This window comes from Ornithodoros turicata, chromosome 9 (genome assembly GCF_037126465.1).
Source record: "Ornithodoros turicata isolate Travis chromosome 9, ASM3712646v1, whole genome shotgun sequence".
Taxonomy (NCBI): Eukaryota; Metazoa; Arthropoda; class Arachnida; order Ixodida; family Argasidae; genus Ornithodoros; species Ornithodoros turicata.
Genome location: NC_088209.1, coordinates 42,109,140 through 42,132,426, shown reverse-complemented (window position 1 = coordinate 42,132,426; position 23,287 = coordinate 42,109,140). Strand labels below are relative to the sequence as shown.

The 23,287-nt window shown below is 45.1% G+C and overlaps 1 protein-coding gene across 2 annotated transcripts; it reads left to right on the top strand.

Annotated features, from left to right (window-relative positions):
- The first annotated feature begins 899 nt into the window (after positions 1-899).
- Positions 900-23,150, top strand: LOC135369004 (uncharacterized). 2 transcript variants are annotated; one of them, XM_064602595.1, is made up of 5 exons: positions 900-1,028; positions 12,000-12,198; positions 15,541-15,608; positions 18,440-18,619; positions 21,221-23,150. In XM_064602595.1, exons 3-5 carry the CDS (start codon positions 15,563-15,565, stop codon positions 21,478-21,480), a joined length of 486 nt encoding a protein of 161 aa, XP_064458665.1. In that variant the 5' UTR covers positions 900-1,028; positions 12,000-12,198; positions 15,541-15,562; the 3' UTR covers positions 21,481-23,150. The 2 variants fall into 2 exon arrangements, with proteins under 2 accessions (XP_064458665.1, XP_064458664.1); XM_064602594.1 differs by lacking the exon at positions 12,000-12,198.
- Positions 23,151-23,287: the final 137 nt, after the last annotated feature.

Genomic DNA, 23,287 nt, shown 5'->3' with positions numbered 1-23,287 from the left:
ACGAGGGTTCACTGTATATATATATATATATCTGAATTAGTATCGCGAAGCAACTGAAACGATGAACGGTGTACAGATGTGAATAGATACAGAGAGGGCAGCAAGGAGGTGTGAGGCAGGGGCGTTAGCTTGCGTTCTGGGCCGACTTCTGTGCCGATAACTGTGTCCGTTTGGAAGTCTGCAGGAAAACCTGAGACAGCACAGCTGCTGGTATAGGGTTCGAACCCACCACCTTCCAGCCCTTGGCATGACCTTGGCGCTACCACTAACGTCGCTGGTTTGGATGTTTGTAAGACCACCACCCGCGTCTTTCCGGATGAAAAAAAAATAAAAAGTAAAAAAAAAGGAGGGAGAAAGAGATGGAATTTTGCGGGAAACACTTCCCCCAAGATGTCAAGACCATGAAGCGATGAGGCGCAATCCGTAAAATTATCAACAGTGTACCTGATATTACTGCTTTCTGACGACAGGAATGCATCGGAATGAACACAAGAGAATACATGCAGCAGCTTACGTGACCAAAGGCAGCATAAGGTTTAGAGTTATATTTGGAAAGACGGAGTTCTTGTTGCGGAGCAAAGACGATGATGTTATTTCTAACAAAACACCGAGCAACAAAAACAGAACACAGCGTACACACGGTGTACCACTTCCAATATCGAACATACCAACGCAGTCGATCCGCCCTAATCTCCTGTAAGCTAACCGTGTTACGTAAAACGCAATAACAAAATAGCTCCTAACATTAGCGCTCCCAACTTTGTCTTCTCCATTTGCCGCCGAACCAACAATGCTTGCGTAACATCTAACGACAGCTGTCTCTGCCGAAGTGGGATAAAGGCATCACTTCACAGTTCTACGACGCATGCGCCCACCTGCATCACGTGGAAGACACACACACACACACTCTCTCGTGGCCAGGTGAGTATAGCAGACGACGAGCAAGCGGCGCCAAGTCCAGCACAGGGGGCGCTGGGAGAGCCCGTCGCCTCGCTCGCGCAAAGTTTGCTGCCAACTCGACGCGCACGGTAAGTTGTTTATACTTTCTTTTTGTGGGGGAGGCTCATCGTTCAAAACGACAGAACGGAACTCATCTCTACATTTACTCTCTCTGTATTTCTCTTCGCACACGGCGACAAATTCGGAGCAGACGACCGGCCTTCGTCTGCGAAAATAATGTTCGCAGACGAAACTGACCTGCGCTGCGCGTTGCCCGGGAAACCGAAACCTACAACAGACAGAAGGGTGCCGTATTGCAATAACGGGGCTGTACGCATAGCGAAATGAGTGAGAGAGGTTTTTGCATAATGCAATGTCTCTGTCCCCCTGGTTTCCGGACGAAAGCTCCGATAGACATTGTGGGGCGCGTGTTTCACTGACGCCTTTGGGAACGATCGCCCGGTTTGCGTAGTTATTAATACCCCGGACATTATTTCATTATTAAGGTGGGTTGAGTTGGTGTTGCGTGAAGGTGAAATTAGAAGACAAGCCGACAGATTAGCTTGCCTGCGAGGTGGATGAAAATGTGCGACCAAATTGCGAAGGTGCTCCCAATTCGCAAGAAGGAACTCTCTGGATTTCGGAATACTGCGAAAGAAATTATGGTACTGTCAATGAAATACTCAATAGAAACGGGAGGCCTAATCTCTCTGGTTTATCTCTTTCGCACTAAACACTGATATCTACTGCAAGCGTCAAAATATTACAACGGTAAGAGTACGCGGCGCCGAACCTGACATTTATTTATTTTTATGTCACACGTCAGTATTGTTCGTTTATTCATTTATTTATTCGTTTCGTAGCAAAGCCTTCTCGGCGACAGTTAAGATTGAACACCGTTGCAATCACTTTCTCTTCCTATTTGAATGTTTTGCAGGATCAATGTTCAGGCCTACGTGTTACGACGATTAAAAAGTGACTGACTCTCTCAGGTTCAGAGTAAATGCTACTGATTCCTTAAACTGTGATATAGCACTATCATCGCGAAAGTATAAAAACCGGAAAGTACGACCGAGCTAAGTGTTCAGAAGTCATACTTTACGAGACGGAATCATAGAGCCGATAAAACGTAATGTCAGACGAACTGACACCATAGCACCCATATCAATAATTAGGAACAGCAGACATGTCTGGCGCTTCCGCACAATTGCACGGGAAAGTTCAGGAAGGCGTCTGTCTGCAGGAGAAACGCAGCTGTTTGATACAGTTTTCCATTGTGTACGATATTGGCAGAATATTCGACACAATCGCGCATTGCATCTGCAGGAGGTGACGCTATCTCATTTTCATAACAGGAAAAAAAAAAAAAAAAAAGGAAACGTTATTTTCCAACGAACCCGAACCGAACAATTTTTTTTTTTGCTTGTCCTGAGCCGACCCGGAACTGAACCGAAAAAAATTCATGCCGTTACCAGTTCGGGAATCGGTTCAGAAGTGAAATAATTGTACTACTGACCGACCTTTTTTTTTTTACTCACGTGAAACGGTTATTTCACACCTGTTTTCTTACAACCGTGTACTATGAGCGTAAGCTCGCTTTCATGTGGCAAAATTACTGCACGTGCACCGGTTAAACCAGGACCGAAGAAAAGTAACGGTTCCAACCCTTGTAAATCTCCCGATAGCTGACCGATTTTATTTTTGTCTGTGTGTGTGTGCGGGGGGGGGGGGGGCGTGTTCTCCCTGAGCCGAATCCGAACCCGAACCAATATGCCTGAACCCGAACCGGACCGAAAAAAAAAATACCGGTTCCGATCCCCGCTCTCCTTACACGGACAGCTATACTGAGACATAGAAACGTATACAAGGGCGAACTTAACACATTGCAGCCCATTTGCAGATAGTTGCAGAATATGATGGCAGTCGACGAAAAAAACATCAGCAGCGGGATTGGAACCCGGGCACTGCGATTTCTGTATTACGAACACTGTCGCAAACACAGCTCGGGAAGGTGAAAGTCACTGAAAAGGTCAGCCAGCTGTAGGACTCCGGGAGTTCGTGCGGAAATTTTTGTCCTACTGCTCCATGACAACAACAAAGAGATAGAAAATCGAGGGTTTTTAAGGACCTTAAGACGAAATTGAGGGTTTTCCAGACCTTGAAAATGGCATTTTCAAATTCCTGGCTATTCAAGGGTTCCAAGGACCCGTGGCAACCACGATTTTTGTATTATTATATTCTATTTCCCCTCGAATATCTCCGTTGAACCTGCTTCTAAAAAAAAAAAAAATATGTCAATACATACCACGTGGCCACAGCAGCGGTGAAAAAAAAAAAAGAAGAAAAAATAAAAAGTGTCGGTGGCAATTCCACCGCAAATGTCAACAGCAGCAACTTCGATATTGCGAGGGAGATACTGCAAGTCGAGAGGAGACCCGCTGCTGCGGCAGGGCGCTTTGTTGATTTCAGCCCGCGGCTGCGAGAGGTCGAACAAGAAAAACGATATTGATTCAGGTCATACGGGTATAAAAAAAAGTATTTAGAAGTATCAAAAAGTACAAAACGGTCCTCGGAGTTGCTGATTTGCTCAAGCTGGTCTGTAAAGTTCATTAAGATCACTCGCATGCAACGGATGCGATTTTTAAAAAAGAAGAGAGAATAGGTGACGCAATTTTGCGAATGCGCAGCGCAATATTACTCCGAGGTACCGACAGTGGCAACTCATCCAACGTCATGATCGTAATAACGGCATTGTGTCATCTCACAATAAAGCTATTGTTGTTGCGCTGCAAAAAAAAAAAAAAAAAAAAAAAAGATCGAAACCCGTGCTCTCTCATATTTTCCCTATTATTTCTTGGTTCGAAACCGCAACCTCGTGTCACCTGATACACCGAGGCTTGCGCAGGAGAACGAAGAACGAAGCAAGAAAAACAACAACCTCTTTGTTCGGCAGAATAACACGGTCATGGATAATGAGCGCGTAAAACTATGGAATTGGGTAGGAGCGTGCTACGAGGTGAAGTTCATTTTTAAGAGTGTATATCCTTTCTTTCAAACCCGTTTTTTTTTTCCTTTTTTTGCCCACTTTAACCTGTTGCCGCCACAGGCAAAAGAACAAAAAAAGAAAAAAAAACTTCGACAAATATGTTCCCGGGCGCGCAGCAATATACGTGGTCGAATTACATGACCAGAGCTTCAAATTGTACGCCATCAGGTATACGTATCGTATACGTCATCGAAAAATGGTATCCACGAGAGACATTTTGATTGCGTGCTACTAAAAAGTTTCGCTCTTCTTCCAGTAATTTTTTTCGAACACTCGGTTACTGCACGGCGTGAAGCAACTGAGACCATATAAGTGCACTCTAAGAAGAAGAAGAAAAAAAGGAGTAAAATAGGGAGTCATTGCAGCTTCTAGTCCCCCAGATTGCAATTACTCCCCTGTTTTAGTCCCCTAACCCCGACATTTACTCCCCAGAACTGCAAATTGTCATAAAACTTCGCAAATGGTCTTCCGAATGCGACACTCTACGTAAATATGTGCTTTGGTCAATTTGATGGCATAAAAAGCTGCAGGACTGAGCCAACTTAGAAATTTTCCACTCACAGGGAGTAAGAAACAGTTAGCGCTTCTTTATTCGCAAAGCGTGTCTTATATGCATCGCAGATTTTATATCACTCGATATATCGCGCTTGACGGTTTAATTCAAAGTATTTTCACGCATTCACACACGAATTATGTACGTGGGACTCTTAGAACAGAGCCTGAAATGCAGTCTCCACTCTGTGACATTCATTTACTCCCGTGCATTTACTCCCGAAAGGGACTATTTTTTGTGGCAATGCATTTAGTCCCCAAAGGAAGTAAAATTACTCCTTTTTTTTCTTCTTCTTCTTAGAGTGTGGTGTGCATCAGCGGCATGGATGCTGCGAGTGCAATCCATCCGCTATCTGACGGTATAGCCAACGTGGTGCTGGGCCCGGATCTTCAACTTTCACGTAGCAACAACAGCAACTTTATATTTAGATGATGAAGGGGAGTTCCATCGCCAGGGGCGATGAAACTTTCCATTTCACGTAGCGGTCATTATCGTTATATTTAAAGTTCGCGCTCTTCAAGGTCGCTGTCATGGTCGTGGGCGATCACGGGCGACGCAGTGATATGTCGGCCACAGCTCCCTTAGAAGTCGGCCCAGGACGCACATTTCCGCAGAGCTTTAGTCGCGACGTTCCCCACACTCTTAAAAATGAACTTCACCGCATAGCACGCTCCTAGCCAACCATCATCTCGAATGATATCGTTATCTGCCCTGATTTGTTTAAAACGGGGGGCGTACGCCTTTTCTGTGACAATTATGAACAGCATAAGTGTCACAAAGAAGGCGTACGCCTCTCGTTTTCAACAAATCAGGGCAGATAACGATATCATTCGAGATGATGGTTGGCTAGGAGCGTGCTATGCGGTGAAGTTCATTTTTAAGAGGGCACCTCTGAGAGGCCGATAACGGCGAGCTCTTTCATTAGTTGGAGATCGGGCTGTGGGAGGCGGTATAGGTTCGAATCCTACCACCGGCTCGCTGAGTTTTTCCCTGGGTTTTCGTGTAGACTTTCGAGACCAATGTCGGCGCTGTTCCCCCTGCACTCTCGAACAGAACTTCACCGCACGGCACGTTTTTATGCGCCAACGACTGCCACGAACGATAGGGTTATCGTTTGCGATTTGAAGAGAGGAGAGCGGGGCGTACGCCTTTTTGGAGCAATTATCGTATTGTGAGGAAGATCACCGATCGCAATCATCCCCGTCGCTCTGATCATCGCGCGAGACCGCGCCCAATTCATTCTGATCTCGGCCTCCATCCTTTCCGGCTGCTAATAAAAAGCCCTATATACCTCCATTGGCTACACCTGTCTCGGTTTTCTACGTAACAGCATATTCAATTTGCTACAAAGAGGCGTACGCCCCCTCGCTCTTCGAATCACCCTATATCACTCGTGGGAATAATGTTTCGCGGAATGGTTCTGCACTCTTAAAAATGAACTTCACCGCATAGCACGCTCCTAGCCATCCATCATCTCAAATGATATCGTTATCTGCCCTGATTTGCTGAAAACGGGGGGCGTACGCCTTTGTTGTGACTATTATGAACAGCATAAGTGTCACAGAAAAGGCGTACGCCCCCCGTTTTCAACAAATCAGGGCAGATAACGATATCATTTGAGATGATTGTTGGCTAGGAGCGTGCTATGTTAAGTTCATTTTTAAGAGTGTGAGACTGTGAAGTCGGCTCAGGACGCATACTACACTCTTAAAAATGAGTTTCACCGCATAGCATGCTCCTAGCCAATCATAATCTCGAATGATATCGTTATCTGCACGGATTTGTTGAAAACGGGAGGCGTACGCCTTTTTTGTGACACTTATGCTGTTCATAATTGTCACAAAAAAGGCGTACGCCCCTCGTTTTCAGCGAATCAGGTCAGATAACGATATCATTCGAGATAATGGTTGGCTAGGAGCGTGCTGTGCGGTGAAGTTCATTTTTAGGAGTGTATAACCTCCTCGCTCCGTCCGACCACGTCTGTACGGCGCTCATATAGCCACGGTTGCTTCGCGGCGGTAACACGCAATTAAAAAAAATATGTGGACACATGGAGAGAGCGCAGCAGGAAAAAGAGAGAAGACAGGGGGGTAGCATGAGTCCTGGGCCGACTTCAGGGGCAGGGACACGCGGCAAGTCTTGCGGTGGAATCCGATCGGCCAACGTTTGGTGAGTTTTAGTGGTGCGTTTTATTGGTGAGTTTTAATCGTACGACTATCGTCTTTGCGTGCGTAAGGGATAGCGTGGTGGTTCTGCGCACTGCGCGAAGCCCTCTTTATGTGCGCAATGCTATCCTTTACGTACGCAAAGGCGATATAGCGTGTGATGCACTAGAACTCACTATTTACCCAAAAAAACTGAGCGCTATGCGCATCAATCAGCCCCTGCAGTTTTTTTTTACTGTGCCTCGGTTTACGCGTCTGTGCGTGAGATTGTATTTCATTACGGCCGGATGCTTCTTTTTTCTTTTTGGCGTTATGAAACATCTTCGGCCGTAATGAGACTTCGGTCGTACCGAGACACTTGGGCATTAAAGGATTTTCGTCCGTAATGAGATTTCGGCGGTAATGCGATGTTACCGTGTGTGAACGAGAGAGGGCATGGTACAAAAATGCGAGAGAGAATTTGGCCAGAGTGAACACGTGTCAGTGTCTTTCTGAACAAGGCATCGGAAGTGATGTTGCGTCCATATGTATCGGTAGTACACATGACCAGCAGTCAGAGAGGTTTGACCCCCTGACGTTACCTTAACTTCCGTCCTCGGAAAATAGAAAGAAAAAAAAACGTACAAGAAAAGACGTAGTAAAAAGTCAGCATTATGTGAAATGCGCGTTTTCCGTACACAGACTTAGTCGTAGTGCATGCTGTAGCGAGACATTAGTGAGTTTTAGTATACCGTTGATAAGGTTATCGTGCCTATCGGAACCAATCGCAGTGGTGCGTGACTCATAATCTTATCCAAGCACTAATTGGTTCCGGTTGATACGGTTTGACGCAAGCCACCGTTATCAACGGTCTGCTAAAGCTCTCTAGTATGATTTGTACCGAATTGTTGGCATATTGCAGAAGGCGGATACAGTGTACTTTTGCCCGTCTTTTTCTTTTTTCTTCTTTTTCTTTCTTTCTCTCGCTACGGTTGCGAGAGTAATTGAAGACTGTTCGGGGAGAATCGGGTGTAAGCCTTCTAAACGCGCGTTAGGCAGCGAACACACGTTTCGAGGCAAGCAAGGCGTATATGCCCACCTGAGTTTACGTCTCCGGTGAATTTCTGAAACGCAACTAGAGTACACATGTGAAAAACGAGGAAGAAGAAAGAAATGAAACAGGTGAAAAATGAAGGCGGTTTGTCTGTGAATGCAACTATTTTAAGACACATTCTTGGCGACATTTTTGCGGAGAGGGGAAAACGGCGCAAAATAGAATTAGATAAGAAGTAAAGAAATACAAAAATATGGCGTCCCTCGACATATTTTTGTACGCATGCTTTTTTTGTTTTTTTTTTTTTTTTTGAGACGGATGTTGGCACACTTCCCCATGAAGTCAGCCCAAGACGTATACGCTCCCCGCTGTCTCCCACTCACTCCTGCTATATACTCTCTCCATTTGTACGGGCTACATTTGCGTTGCGGTGTTAAAACGGAATACTATACTGCTGATAAAAAGGACTACTTGTTAAGAAACAACAGTATACTATTTGCTTTATATAGTGAGTACTATACATACAGCTGCCCGCTTTGCACTCTTAGAAATGAACTTCACCGCATAGCACGCTCCTAGTCAATCATAATCTCTAACGATACCGTTATCTGCCCTTATTTGTTGAAAACGGGAGGCGTACGCCTTTTCTGTGACAATTATGAACAGCATAAGTGTCACAGAAAAGGCGTACGCCTTCCGTTTTCAACAAATCAAGTCAGATAACGATATCATTCGAGATGATGGTTGGCTAGGAGCGTGCTATGCGGTGAATTTCATTTTTAAGAGTGTGGAATCGAGGAGGGCGATTGGAAGTGCTTGCCCGAGAACTTTTCGCGCATGCGGACGATATGCCGGACTAAAATCTGCTTTTTGATACCAGCCGTCCTTACATTCCGTAGTGGCTATTTCATTGCATGTTCACTTTCACGTAACCACCAACAACGCTCAGTATTACGCACATATATCGGCACAATGCTTTCCATGTTGCTTTCTTAGCGAGAGCAAAACTTAACCTGGCTACTTGGTTGTCTATCATAGCTGCGCTTATACAGTGAACCCTCGTTAATATGACCCCCGATAATCTGACATACGCGCTTTACGACCATACTCTTGGGGAACAATGCTGTGAAACCTCTGCAAATCCCCCCCCCCCCGTTAATATGACAATTCCGCATTATGACCAAAATTTTCGGGAACGACCATGGTCATAATAACGAGGGTTCACTGTATATCATTGCTAGCCTCGTAGCTTGCCTATCGTACAGCACTCATTCCGTTCATTTCTTATTTTAAACTGTTTGCTACCAATTAGCAACGTCTAGGTCTAAACATAGACAATCATAGCAATTATCGAAAAAGCTTAAAGAGAGAGAGAAAGAGATGAATACTCTTTCCTTAAGTATGAGGTACAACTAAAATGCTGTAACTGGTTACTTTTGAATATAACTTCGAGAAGCAACTACCGCTTAAATGTAACAGCCGTGTTATGTAACTGCGGTTGACCTTGACCAGCACAAATGCAACAGGGAAATTTTTTAGATTGAATTTACTCGTATTTCGTTTCTTAAAAAATAACGGCAAAGTACCTAGATTACTCGCCGAAGTAACTAGGAACTACAGCTGTAGCTAGTTACATTTCGAAAAAGTAACTAACTCAGCTGCTGTTTTTGCAAGCTAACCGCAACTCTAACTTTGTGAACATGAAGAAAAGTACATAACTGTCCTGAGGGTGGATGGAACAGTGACCTTCCAATCTTTCGTGTAACTTCTTATACTTACACCACCATGTAGTGACCGTTTTAAAGTAACTTTCTCCCGACTTTCTCGTCTTTCCATACAAACTATATAGCATCCGTAACCATACCTGAATAAATTACTTCTAAAATGTAATTAAATTACGTTACTCATTATTGCAATTCAAATGTAATGAAATTACATTAAAATTACTACGAAAAAGTAATGACATTACAAAGCCATTACTGCGAGTTTAATCGTAACGATAATGAGGATGTGGAACTTCATTGTCAGACAACACTGCGTTGTAAAAACGAGATATATTTTATGCTGTGCCGATTACGTGCGTCACCGTTCATAGTGAGCGTTGGAATTATTTTAACTCGCCAGTCGGCAACTCTCTTTCTGCCATGTGCCAACACAGAACACACACCCGATCCTTTTGTAAAAAGTAACCAGTAATGTCGTTAAAATTACTGCCCAACTGCAATTAAATTACATTACAAATTACATAATGTCAAAGGTAATGCATTACATTACAAGTTACCAGAAAAAGTAATTCATTACAGTAATTACTACCCAGGTATGCGGCCGTAACATTCCTAGCAGCTTCACGGATGATGGTTTGACATTTGAGGTCGAATATCGCGACCGCGATCTTACGGAGTTATTTTTTCTTCTTCCCGAACACCGGTTTCCGGTTACAGACGGGCACCACTCGAAAAGCAAGAAAGGTAATATCCCCCCCCAACGTCGATATGGAAGCGGCGATAATTCGTCACATTAGCAGCGCCGAGGACATTTCGCCTTTCCTCATTTGGAACATCTGTACGAGTATGGACTGTGAAAAACGTGGAAGCGCTATACATGAAATGGCCACGTACCCAGGTGGCAATGGATTATTTTTATAGGGTGCGTTCGTGTCTGTGGATAGATTATGCAGAGAGATTTATTTTTTTTTTTTTTTTCACTCATATTCGGTCTGGTGATATTCACTGTTTCAATGAATATGCACGAAGAAAAAAAAGAGAGAGAAGGAAGGAGAGAGAAATGTATGGACAGCTGACGTGCTGTGGAGGAGGTGCTAAGGGAGCTTAGAAAGAGGAATGAAAAACGGAAGCCGACGGGAGAGGACAAAAGAATAGAAAAAAAAAAAGTGAGGGAGAAAGACGTAAATGTGAAGCAGGCCTGGAGGGAAGGGGAGAGAGAAGGATGGGGGGGGGGGGAAGAACGACAACGCCGAGACGGAAAAAGCTAGAAGTATCAAGAACGAAGCAGATATGAGGAGAGGAATTAATACGGACAACTAAAAGACGCAGAGCGTGGAAGATCAAACAGTTCGCGAGTATTTCTTTATTTATTGGTATTTTTATTTGGTAATTTTGGTATTTTTATTTGGTAATTTGAAGTATTTCTTTATTTATTGGTATTTTTATGGTGCCCATAAACAGCAGTTGCCTACACTCTTCAAAATGAACTTCACCGCATAGCACGCTCCTAGCAAACCATGATCTCAAATGATATCGTTATCTGCAGTGATTTGTCGAAAACGGGAGGCGTACGCCTTTTTTTGTGACACTTATGCTGTTCATAATTGTCACAAAAAAGCGTACGCCTCCCGTTTTCAACAAATCAGGGCAGATAGCGATATCATTCGAGATCATGGTTGGCTAGGAGCGTGCTATGCGGTGAAGTTCATTTTTAAGAGTGTAGGTGATGGTGCAACCCAAATTCAAACACAATCAACAACATAATAGAAACTACACTCTTAGAAATGAACTTCACCGCATAGCACGCTCATAGCCAACCATCATCTCGAATGATATCATTATCTGCCCTGATTTGTTGAAAACGGGAGGCGTACGCCTTTTTTGTGAGAATTATGAATAGCATAAGTGTCACAAAAAAGGCGTACGCCCCCAGTTTTCAACAAATCAGTGCTGATAACGATATCATTCGAGATAATGGTTGGCTATGAGCGTGCTGTGCGGTGAAGTTCATTTTTAAGAGTGTAGTAAAGGTAATAGTGGCACACCTAGAACATGGGAGGTACTCAAGTACAGAAATACAGGGTCTGAAACAGTGGTAAGTGAGCAGTCACAACATATTAAAGTCAACGGAAAATCACACTAGAGTTGCAATTGTAGAGAGATGAAAGATTTAAAGTTCGCAATGGGCGCAGTATAATTAGCAACACCTCGTGTAAGACGACAAAAATGTGTTCCGACTGTCAGCAATGTCAGCAGCTGTTGTCTCGATGACAGATGTTCCAGTGCGTTGCGTATATATCAAACACCTATTAAAGCACTGCACGGACATAAAGGTCAGGCGAATATCTGAGCAACTGATGCGATAGACAGTCCCCCCCCCACACACACACGCACACAATCGAAAGGACACTAAGGCCACATTGCAATCAGGCCGATGCCCCAACCTTTTTCATCCAATACACAGTCTTTTTTTTCTCTCTCTCTCTCTACGGTGCCTTCATTTGCGCCCATAATCCTCCCTTCCCAAATTACAATGCAGTCCAATCACGCCACCAGAGGGAGTCAAAGGTAATCGAAACGTGGCCTTTCCTCATCACGCAATACCCGTTATCGTCAATCTTGCTCTGCACGAGGACAGAATGCTTTCATCCGGGACATCGGCTGATGGACAAGAGAGGCAGACTTCATTCAACCTGGTTTCTACCAACCTTGGGTAGCAGCTGAGTTAACCTGTAACGGTGATTATATATATACCTCTTCCAGTGATCACTTACTTTCCGGAGAAAGTATCTTGTAATCGGAGAAAAAATCTTGCGTTGGGTAAAAAACCGTAAAATGTATGTGGGAATAAGTTCCTCGGGTGAGTTCGCATGCTGTAAGCGACTTTCTCATCGCGACCATGAGAAGGGTAACTTACGTCTTACGTTCTAACATATTTAAAAAAATATATATATATATAAAAAACGCATACTTTTGTGACGTCAGCAGCAGTCTGCCTGACCGCGTGCTCCTACAACCGTAAAAATAAAATCGAATGTACCCGCGTGATTAGTTTCCTTATTTATATACGAAAGCAACAAAAAAAGAAAAAGAAAAGAAAGAAAAATTAAATGAAATTTTGCATCTGCATATCGCACACGACTCTTGTATCGATTCCAGTCGAAAGCTGGCTGATTAAATAAAGGAAGATTTATACAATAATAATAGCAAAATATCACGTTATTTAATTTTAAAAAAAGCGGGGATATATATATATATATATATTTTTTTTTTAAAGCCCTGTAGGTACGTGCTGCGGTGTTCCCGTACACTATTCCCTGCATCGCGCGAGTACGCAATAAACAGAGAGCGGACAGGAAATTGCGCCCCGTTTTATGTATAGGAACCCTCCTCTCCTTTATTTGTTTTCCCGAGTCCTCTCCATATAGCGCGTTTTGAGCTGCTCGCGTCATGCACAGACAGACGAGGACGGTGGACATCTGTCTTCGTACATCCTTATTTATAGCTGCCGTATTATTGCTTTCAAGACCTTCTCCTTGTCAACCCTATATATACGCCAAATGGAGAAAACGTCAATGTTCGCGGAAGGAAAAAAAAAGACTAAACACATAAAAAACGAAACATATAAAGTAAACTCACGTTATAACGAAATCGCTTTATCCGAACTGTCATTTTATTCAAGGTCTTACGCAGTCCAGTTCGAAAGGCGTGCGCTTCGAAGCGGATTATATACGGCCAACCGACTCCGACTGCGGAGGGAAAGCAGACAGATGCCCGTAATGCAAATCCAGCTCACGTCTTTTTCTTTTCATGACCCTAAATTAGAAGGCTGCCAGGATGCTAAGCACAAACATTTGTTTCCTCGCTTCGTTTTGAAACCTTTCGCGGAGTTTTCGTTTTTGCGGACCTACCGCTTATATCGAACTGCCACATCTCCCAGTCCGGTCGACTTCGTTATGACGACGTGCTATTGATTTGATACCACCAAGTGTTACGTTTACCTTGCCACGTTTACATTGTGTGGCAAAGTAAACGTAACACGTGGCGGTATCAAATCAATATAGCACATTTTCCCTGCGAGTTTAGTCGTTGTCATTGTTCGAAATCCAAGTCCGCATCATGCGCAGTAAAACGTCGTTATAACGAAGTCGACCGGACCGGGAGAAGTGGCAGTTCGATATAAGCGGAAGGTCCGCAAAAATGAAAACTCCGCGAGAGGTTTTAAAGCGAAGTGAAGAAACAAACGTTTGTGCCAAGCATGTTGGCGTCCTTCTAATTTAGGGCATCTCACTTACAACATGGCAGCTTTTGCACTTTGAGTAAGTGAGAGGGCGCCACCTCCTTACAAATTTATTTCTCACTCCCACGTTTTCTTCTTACCCCTGTCGTTACACCCTTACGTTGCTCCCCTCTATGAGTTCAACGTGGAATGTTTCGAATTCGTTCTCTTTCGAACTGCTCTGGAACGTGCGATGCTGCAGTCTGCTATATGGTTGGTTCGTGGCGTCTTACTGTCGACGGGACAGTGCGCCCTGGGCCGACTTCGCTGGGAACTGTTGCCACCCCCATCCCCCTTGGGGGCTCGATCGGTACCACCCCCAGAGGTCGATTTCTGGGGAAGCTACTGCATATATACCTATAGAACCTTTGGAGCCAGGTCCAGAAATACAAGCTCCCTATTGTTTATTTAGAAGAACATCACAGCAAAGCAGAATATCCGATTCGCTTCGGCGCATTACGGAGCCATTTTATTGCCGAAGTAGCCGGGCTACATGAAGCCCGAGCTACATAAAAACGTTCCCTTCAATACGAGACCGTTGCGTAAGTAACGCAGCGGGGTCTTACCATCCATGTGTCAATAAAAGTAACACGTCTCGCTGTTTTACGAGCGGATCCTTTTTTTCTTCGGAACAAGGATGCCTATACGTTCAAATTGAATCGCGCTCAATGGGAATGCCCGGCGTTTCGTGTTGCTGTATCGCTTCAAAAAAGGCCATTCCAAAAACAAGCATTCTCAATGATACTCAACTCGGATTTATTGTAGTTACGTCGATTTTTTTTCTTCTCTTTCTCCGTCGACGGCCACTGTCTCGTGTCTCTACCAGACACTTTACTGTCCCTTGTCAACAGATGTTGCCCCGTATTTGCATCTCTATTCCGTGCTAGCTACTACGTGCTAGTTACTACGGCAAGCATGCAGTTCAATCACCATCCACCGCCACCACCACTCCGTGCTAGCAACTGCGGCTATGAGTGATGTATGCGGACGTGGACAGATGGAGAAAAAGACAGCAAGAAGGAGTGGAAAGCGGGGGGATTAGCATGCGTCCTGGGCAGACTTCACGGCCAAAATACGTCTGGAATGTCCGCCGCAGAAGCGCAGAGGGGATACCTGAGACAGAACAGTCGGCGCTATAGGATTCGAACACTCCACCTCAGAGTTCTTAGCGTGACCACGGAGGACCAACTAGTTGTGTGCTGTATTCAGTTCTCCGCGCCACTGATGTATTTGAATTTGACACGCTGATTTTCGTCCAGGCCCCTTCCCTATAGTACCGTTTATTATTATTATTTTGTGCTATACGTGATGAATGGCAGTTATGACGGTGCCCCACTGATATGTCCATGATAACACTTCCATGGTGAACAAGCGTGAGCATGGGCACACAAGAAAACTGCGCAACACTGCACCTCAAATATGATAACACGTCTCAACATCTCTTTCTTTCTTTAAACTTTCTTTACTTGAAGCGTATACGAAGAGGGGAGTCAAGTCCTGTAGATCACATAAACAAAATATAGAAGCCGACACTGAATATTTTTGTTTAATTTTAATTTGTACAAGCTTTCGCGTGGAGGTCCACGCTTCCTCAGGTACCTCAGGTACCTGAGGAAGCGTGGACCTCCACGCGAAAGCTTGTACAAATTAAAATTAAACAAAAATATTCAGTGTCGGCTTCTATATTAAACTTACTTCTAAAAAAATTATTACATCAATCGTTATCTTATCGATGCTGGTGAAGAAGTGTTATAATAGCTTTATCTCTCTCTCTTTCTTTTTTTTTTAACTTTTACTACAGGTAGGAGCGCAACCCACCCAGGATGCCTTGGTGGCCCCACCTCTTGATCCTCCTCTCCACGTTACAGGGTGAGCCATTTCGGGATAAATGTCTTTCTCCAATTCGGCGAGTAAAAATCGGTGCAAACGGTCAAACACACCTGTCCGCACCACCTTTAAAAAACCCTCTCCGCGTGCAAAGAGTGCATCGGCGAACGAGAAGACGTCGTGACGTATGACGGGCTCCGGCACGTGACCAGAGAAGAAAGGCACCGCGCAGTTTCTACGTCGCGCGGGGCACGTGTCTCTCGTCCGCCACTGCTTTCTCCGACTGTCTTTCGTACATTTTATTGCGCAGTGACAATACACCGCAGGGCGAAAATATTTTGCGTGGTGACTCCCGGCGGACAGCTGCACAGATGAAGAAGCAGTGTTTGGAGCCACGTTAAATGTCACTTCCGTGCTTCTTTAAACCGCTCGGACACACCGCTGGTCCTACACTCTTAAAAATGAACTTCACCGCATAGCACGCTCCTAGCCAACCACCATCTCAAATGATATTGTTATCTGCCCTGATTTGTTGAAAACGAGAGGCGTACGCCTTTTTGTGACACTTATGCTGTTCATAATTGTCACAAAAAAGGCGTACGCCTCCCGTTTTCAACAAATCAGGGCAGATAACGATATCATTCGAGATTATGGTTGGCTAGGAGCGTGCTATGCGGTGAAGTTCATTTCTAAGAGTGTACAGAATTGCGCGCGTGACCTGACAAAGAGGCACAAACCAGAAACGAATGCTTTTCCAAGAGGATTCAAGTGAGGAGCACTTGACGGGGCGGCTCCAAAAAGAGCGACGCGAACCACAAGGGGTCGATCGGACGAAGCAAGTCACGACTGTACTACCCGGGGAGACCAGGTGCACCTGTCCCAAGTCGATGGTTGGGAATATTTATAAGCCCTCCTCTTCTATTATTCAATTCGGAGTTAAAACTCTCAAAATACGACGAACATAAAAAGACAGAACGCGTGAGAAAAAAAAATAAATGAAAAGGAAAGAAGAAAGGCGCACAAACTGCGTTTTTTAATCGACTACGGCCCGCTGCATCGTCAAGAAGAAAAAGCAGGTTCGTTTTGTCGCGCGCGCACGCACACACACACACACACGCCTTTCTGCACCGCTTCCGGTTTGTTTCGGTTTCGCAGCAAACACGCTCTTAAAAATGAACTTCACTGCATAGCCAGCCCCTAGTCAACCATAATGATATCGCGATCTGCCCTGATTTGATGAAAACGGGAGGCGTACGCCTTTCTGTGACACTTATGCTGTTCATAATTGTTACAAAAAACAAAACAAAACAAAAAACGTGTACGCCTTCCGTTTTCAACAAATCAGGGCAGATATCTATCATTCGAGATAATGGTTGGCTATAGGTGCGTGCTATGCGGTGAAGTTCATTGCTAAGAGTTCACGCTCTGCGCCAACCACTATGCCGATTGATACAGTTATCGCTTCTGATTCGAGGAGAGAGAGGGCCGTATACGCCTTTTTATATGGTAATTCAAATTGCCACAAAGAGGCGTACGCCTCCCATTTTCAACAAATCAGGAGGGTGAAAGCTATCATTCTGCATGGTGGCTGGTTCCGATCGACTTTAGTCGCGGAAGGACCGGAAGTCTTCGTGGCACCGGAAGTTGTGACGGGGGCTCGTTTATGTTTACCCGAGAATGTCATGTATACATTGTATGATGATGAGGTGGGCGGTTCCTTGTCACGTTATATATATATATCCTTTGGATATCGTGTCGGCAGTGCAAATAAGCAACTTTGGGGCTATAGGAAGAAGTCGGCCCAGGACGATTACTAGCCCCCCCCCCCCATCCTACGTTCCGTGGCGCTATCACACACTAATCACATCACTCTAAAAACAGAACTTCACCGCACAGCGCGCTGTGAGCCAACCATTGCCACGACTGATAGGGTTACCGCTTCTGATTCGAAGGAGAGAGTGCGTCGGCGTACGCCTTTTTGCGGCAGTTTGAATGTACGATAATACCACGTCAAGGGACCGTGATAATACCCACACAAAGGCGTAAGCCTTCCTGTCTCTTCGAATCAGAAGCGGTAAGAGTGTCATTCGTACACTCTTAAAAATGAACTTCACCGCATAGCACGCTCCTACACTCTTAAAAATAAACTTCACCACATAGCACTCTCCTAGCCAACCATCATCCCGAATGACAACGTTCTCGCCCCTGATTTGTTGAAAACGGGAGGAACCTATTTTGTGCCCATTATGCACGGCACAAAATAGGCTCCTCCTCCCGTTTTCAGCAAATCAGGGGCGAGAACGTTGTCATTCGGGATGATGGTTGGCTAGGAGAGTGCTATGTGGTGAAGTTCATTTCTAAGAGTGTAGCCAACCATCATCTCGAATGATATCGTTATCTGCCCTGATTTGCTGAAAGCGGAAGGCGTACGTCTTTTCTGTGACGATTATGAACAGCATAAGTGTCACAAGAAGGGCGTACGCCTCCCGGTTTCAACAAATCAGGGCAGATAACGATACCATTCGAGATGATGCACTCTTAGAAATGAACTTCACCGCATAGCACGCTCCTAGCCTACCATCATCTCGAATGATATCGTTATCTGCCCGATTTGTTGAAAACAGGAGGCGTGCGCCTTTTCTGTGACAATTATGAACAGCATAAGTGTCACAGAAAAGGCGTACGCCTCCCATTTTCGACAAATCAGGGCAGGTAACGATATCATTGGAGATGATGGTTGGCTAGGAGCGTGCTATGCGGTGAAGTTCGTTTTTAAGAGTGTGGTTGGGTAGGAGCGTGCTATGCGGTGAAGTTCTGCTCTTAGGGTGCAGAGAAATTCTTTGTTTCATAACGGGAGTACAAATGGCGCGCAGCTTGTAGCGGCCTGGACTGCTTCAAGTGCGTCTCTCTGGACGGGAACAATCCATCCTGCGAGGACCCCTTCCACCACAACTACAGCGAGGACATTCTGGCTGCTCCCTGCCTCGCAGGCAGGAAATCACGCAACGGGCTATTTCCGGCCACCGCCTGCATCAAACTCAACGGGGTTTACGGTGAGCATGCACGACAACAATCAAACTTCTCTGTTCATGCTGCCTCGATCCAGTCGCTGAGTATAAGAGGAGGAAGGCGAGTTTACAAGATCCTTATAACCATACTCCAGCGCGCGGATCGTTGGTTCTGGTGGGGGGATAGATATTTCAGGTAGCATGAATCGCCCGTTTGGAAGGAATTTTCGGAAGTTGTAAATGTTACGTATTTTTTGTTTATCATTTTCGTTCTTTTTTTTTTATAGCCTGCACTCTAAAAACGGAACTTCACCGCATAGCACGCTCTGCCAACGCCACCTACACTCTTAAAAATGAACTTCACCACATAGCACGCTCCTAGCCAACCACCATCCCGAATGACAACGTTCTCGCCCCTGATTTGTTGAAAACGGGAGGAGGAGCCTATTTTGTGCCGTGCATAATGGCACAAAATAGGCTCCTCCTCCCGTTTTCAACAAATCAGGGGCGAGAACGTTGTCATTCGGGATGGTGGTTGGCTAGGAGCGTGCTATGTGGTGAAGTTCATTTTTAAGAGTGTAGATACAAAAGGCCTTCTTATTGCCTCCTCTCCCTTCTTGGTTACGTGGAATATACCGTGTATTCACACGAGCGACATTTTCCCAGAAGCGGAAGATGCGAAAAGCGTCATAGCACTCTGTTGTCAGGTGAGCGCGAGCGCTTAAAGCCGTGTTTTCACGTATGCTGCTAACCCTGGGGAATATCATGCTACGCAGCCACAAGATATTCGCTCACGCTCTTGGCCAATCACCATCCCGAATGACATCGTTCTGCCCCCTGATTGGCTGAAAGCGGGAGTGATAAAGGTATTATTTCGTGCAATGGTTGGACTTCACGGTGCTTTGTGGTGAAGTTCTGCTTTTTGAGCGTATAGCCAACCATCATCCCGAATGACAACGTTATCTCGCTCGATCTGATGAAAACGCAGGGCGTACGCCAGTTTGTGGCAATTATGAACGTCATGATGCCACAAAAATGGCGTACGCCTCCCATTTTTAGAAAAAGCAAGGAAGAGAATGTTGTCACTCGGGATGATGGTTCAATGGTTGGCTAGGAGCGTCCTATATGCAGTGAAACTCTGTTTTTAGAGTTATATCTCTTATCTTATCTTAGAGTTACATACTCTCTTCCGCGTGGCCGCAAAAAGGCAACTGCAAAGACGACATCTATGCTGTTCTCATACATTTTGTAATAAAAATTCTGTAAAGGATAAAACGCCCCGTATAATAGACACCCATTTGCATCGATGTGGACCCGCATTCAGGGTTTTCCCAGCTCCCGCTCCCCCCGTTTAGAAAGGTCAAAAACGCCACGACAGCAGGCAGATATGGTCATCACCTCCTCCCTCGAAATGAAAATCCTGGAAATATCCTTGCCTGCAATTCCAGCTTTTACATTAAAGGGAGCAATAGAGTCGTAGGAATTACTGCAGCTCTCGCTCCTACACGACATAAGCGCTCGATGGCGAAGTTTGTTTCAGTGTTTGCGTCTCGCAAGCTACGCGACACGTAGAAAAATATTATTGTTTTTTCGGTGCTTCCGTGCGCAAAATATAGTGCGTGCATGATGTAATAGACAACCCATTTAAGGAAGATCTCAACTCTGTCCAGCCAGCACCACCCATATCTTTGTCGAGACTGATTTTCTTTCGTGTCGCAGTTGTTTGTCTACAGGTTCAAGTTAGCAGCTGCAATCATTTGCGAGTTCTTGAACTCGCAGGTCAGTAAACCGCAGTAGCAGACGAATTCTGATTTCATATGTCCACGTAACGAAGGAGGGGAGAGGAGGTAATAAGCGGGTAATGTTGGTCCAGCACTCTGTTCTAGCGGTGTGTACTGTATAGCAGTGCGAGAAAAAAAAAAAAAGAAAAACAAGAAAAAAAAAACGCACAATTTTCCAGCGCTATCGAGCAAATCGCTGCGAAAAGATGCGATAAAAGACGCTGTTAAATCCGAACCCATCAGTGTGCCCTCATCCAAAGCAAGAGTGCGACTGGGTGTTTGCGGAAAAGGGTAATCGTGAACACGTTCACATCTACTAAAATTCCCTAATTATAGCGATGAAATAAACTGCAATTTATTGGCTGTTCGTTGCACTCTCAAAACACAACTTCACCGCATAGCACGCTTCGCGCCAACCATTGCCACGAATGATAGGTAGAGTTATCGCTTCTGATTCGAAGAGAGTACGCCTTTTTGTGTCAGTTATCATACATCCAAATTGACACAAAAAGGCGTACGCCCCCCCCCCCTCTCTCTCTGTTCGAATCAGAAGCCCTATTCGCGACTCCAGCGAAGCCGTAGCCACCTAGCGGTGGAAGTAGCAACCCTCGAGTCCAGCAGGAGTCCAGGAGTCCAGGTTCGGCGTGCGCCATCTATAGTTCGCTGGAGTCGCGAATAATAATAACCCTGTCAGTCGTGGCAATGATTTGCGTACAGCGTGCTATGCGGTGAAATTCTGTTTCTTTTTTCTTTTTTTTAGTGTGGCTTTACTGGGCCTCCGTCGGCCCAATCGAACCGGGATAGTGCCAATATTGGACCAATATTGCGTGCTGCTTGTGATAAACTACGAACAATGATTTTACAGAAGAGACGGGCGAAACCATGATGGTCCGCAGCTGCGCCTTGGACAGTGGCACCCTGACTGTGGACACGGAGATTGTGCGCATGAGTCACTGTGGTGGGTTCTACTTTAAAAACATGTACGTCAAGGGGTGTATACAGAGCTGCACCGAAGATGCCTGCAACGCCGCCAGCGCCCTCTTCAGGCCCAGGATACACGGAGTGACCTCACTCGCGGCTCTCACATTTGTGCTCGCTCTATGTTGGAGACGGATACTTTCCTGACTGCAAGCGGTGGTTCATCACGTGATTCTTGTGCAGTGACGTCACGCTGGTTGAGCAGTTACGAATGCGATACTCTTCACTCTTTTGCCTGCGCTGCTGACGTGTAAAGAGACCACGTGCGATTTTGTGAAACGATGTTGGTCGAAATAAGTTATGTGGCTCCAGAATTTGGCGCGATTTAGTGCATCACGTGTATGTACGCGCGTATGATTGGGTGACACACTGGCAGATATTTATAAAAATAACTTGACAGCGTTGTTGAAGTGGAACACCACCGCTCGTGAAATCGTGTTTAACGCGATGGAGTTCGATGTGAGCTCACACGAGAAATAGAAAAAAAAAACGCCGTTGAAATCCCATTCTGGCCCAGCAGGCGACGCTTTTGACTCCGCCATACTGATGACGTCAGCAGAATAGAACAGACGGTAAAGCGGGAGCTTTGCGGCTTTCCCGTGCGGCGCGCGCGCAACCAGCGGTGCACCAGAGCCGTTTATGCAGGGCATGTGCGATTGCACGTGACCTCAAGCGCCCAGCTTGCCCACACATATATATATTCCAACTGGAGAAGTGCAGGTACATCCAAAGTAGAACGTCCCAAAACTGAATGATATGGTGAGAGTACTGTCCATATATACTCACACCAGAACTAGCAGGTCATCTGAAGTGATGAAGTAGTTCGAGAAGTCCGCTAATGAAAAAGAAAAAAAGAAACCGAAATAATTTACTGCGAAATAAACACGAGACAAGCAGTCATGCACCATTTAGCTTTTGTGAAATACCAGCAACATGGTGTTTTTTTTTTGTGCTCCTCCTCAACAATTTGAGTGACAGTACACGAGCTCCACAATCAGTGGTTTACCCAGGATCACAAGCACAGGGGGACATTGGAAAAATTAGGGGGTCATTATTAGTTATATTGTCTAAAGCTGAAAACCCAAAGGCCCTCCCTGTAAATCACTGTCCACAATACTCCCCGTTTTGCCCCAGTTAAAATGGCTGCGCGTTGTGTACGCCGCGCGCGCGCTTGGAAATTTTATCTATTCATCTGGGAAGTTCGGCGGGCTTTTCACTTATTAAACGGTGGTATGGAGATCTCCCGCGACTACAAACAAGAGATTAAAGCATAAACCTCATCATAAACTCATTGTATCCATCAAATACCCAACCAGACGCTCTCTACTCTCTAAGCTGTGTACTTTTGTTTCACTCTGATCTTACTGCTATAATATATGCTGCTAAGCGCCTCGGGCTTGCCTTTGTGTTGCCCATTGTTCGAGGCATTCTATACTTCAACTGCCATCCGATTTTATGGTCTTTTATGAAATGACGGGTATAAAAAATGCAATAACGGCTGTTGCTTCCGTGCGGAAGATTAATGCAATGCATGAAGCAATTAGCAACTTACCATTGCAGAACTGTGCAAGTTGAAACTCTCAGAACTTGTGTTGCTTCGTGAACACATGCGTGCATTGGGCACAATTAAGAACATTGTCTTCTGCCACTTTCTAGCGAATGCGCTGAAAAGGCGCGAAATGAAAGGAAAAGGAAGCAAGTGTGACGTCATCGACCGGGAAAAATTGAGTGAGAACGTTTCATCGACCGAATTATCATAATAAATACGGTGCAATACTTTCTCTTAAATAAATACAATAAATTATAATCTACTGTGATGGCTGTGTTTGTGCTTCTTGTCAAAAACTGTAGTCACGCAGACGACAGCAACAGCACTGTCAACGGAGAGGCGTTCTGCTGCTCGGCGTCCGAGGTGGTCATATTGGTCATATCCACGCATCATGTGAGTAAAAGA

Coding starts and splice junctions, on each gene's coding strand:
- LOC135369004 (XM_064602594.1), top strand. CDS start 15,563: ATGCCTTGGTGGCCCCACCTCTTGATCCTCCTCTCCACGTTACAGG. Junction 15,609..18,439: donor CCTCCTCTCCACGTTACAGG/GTGAGCCATTTC, acceptor AATGGCGCGCAG/CTTGTAGCGGCCTGGACTGC. Junction 18,620..21,220: donor CAAACTCAACGGGGTTTACG/GTGAGCATGCAC, acceptor ATGATTTTACAG/AAGAGACGGGCGAAACCATG.